Raw genomic sequence first — 604 nt, 5'->3', positions numbered from 1 at the left:
TTTAGTTTGGATAAATGTGTTAAAACCGGATGTATGTCAAGTCTAATCTATGTAGTATATGTCATTCACGCACGCACAGTATGTATATGACATAAATACGAATATACCTAATTCGTGTGAATATCTGAGAAATATGCATAAGTATATCTACTTCTGAGTGTGTATACAACCGTTTTCTTTCCAGTTTACAGTAGAGGCTCTCTAAAATAGTTTCCCATAATAACCATTTTCTTTCACATACGTTCCGACCACAGAAAACGGGTTCGTTAAAACTCTAGGGGGTACTCACCAATGAATTCGAAAGAGACGGAGCAGACTGGCCTAAGAGAGAACTCCTCATGCGCAGGAGATTGGAGCTCTCGTTTCCACCTGAAATACAAATGAGAGTCAGATATTGGAGCAAAATTATAGAAAAATAAGATAAAAACAGGTAGGAAAATGATAAATGGCAAAACTGGCAAAATCTGTGACATTGCGTTTAGAATATACAGGCGCAAACCGGCTAGAAGCTTTAATCTCCTGCTAATATAACTAAATAAAATTCTGAAAGAGAGACCAATTAACGAAAAACAAAGGAATGGTCAGGTGTAAACCTCCCTTGCAA

The 604-nt window shown here is 36.9% G+C and overlaps 1 protein-coding gene across 1 annotated transcript in view; it reads right to left on the bottom strand.

Annotated features, from left to right (window-relative positions):
• Positions 1-24: 24 nt before the first annotated feature.
• LOC119587469 overlaps positions 25-604 on the bottom strand; it is a gene marked incomplete at its 5' end in the record, with an annotated part of 2592 nt that continues 2012 nt past the window's right edge. Inside the window, 1 exon segment of the mRNA XM_037936196.1 lies at positions 25-369. Coding sequence (XP_037792124.1) covers positions 275-369 — 95 coding nt within the window. The 3' untranslated portion in view covers positions 25-274.

This window comes from Penaeus monodon, chromosome 22 (assembly GCF_015228065.2).
Source record: "Penaeus monodon isolate SGIC_2016 chromosome 22, NSTDA_Pmon_1, whole genome shotgun sequence".
NCBI classification, from domain to species: Eukaryota; Metazoa; Arthropoda; class Malacostraca; order Decapoda; family Penaeidae; genus Penaeus; species Penaeus monodon.
Note: the sequence above shows the minus strand (reverse complement) of the source record. Positions and strands in the feature narration are given on the sequence as shown.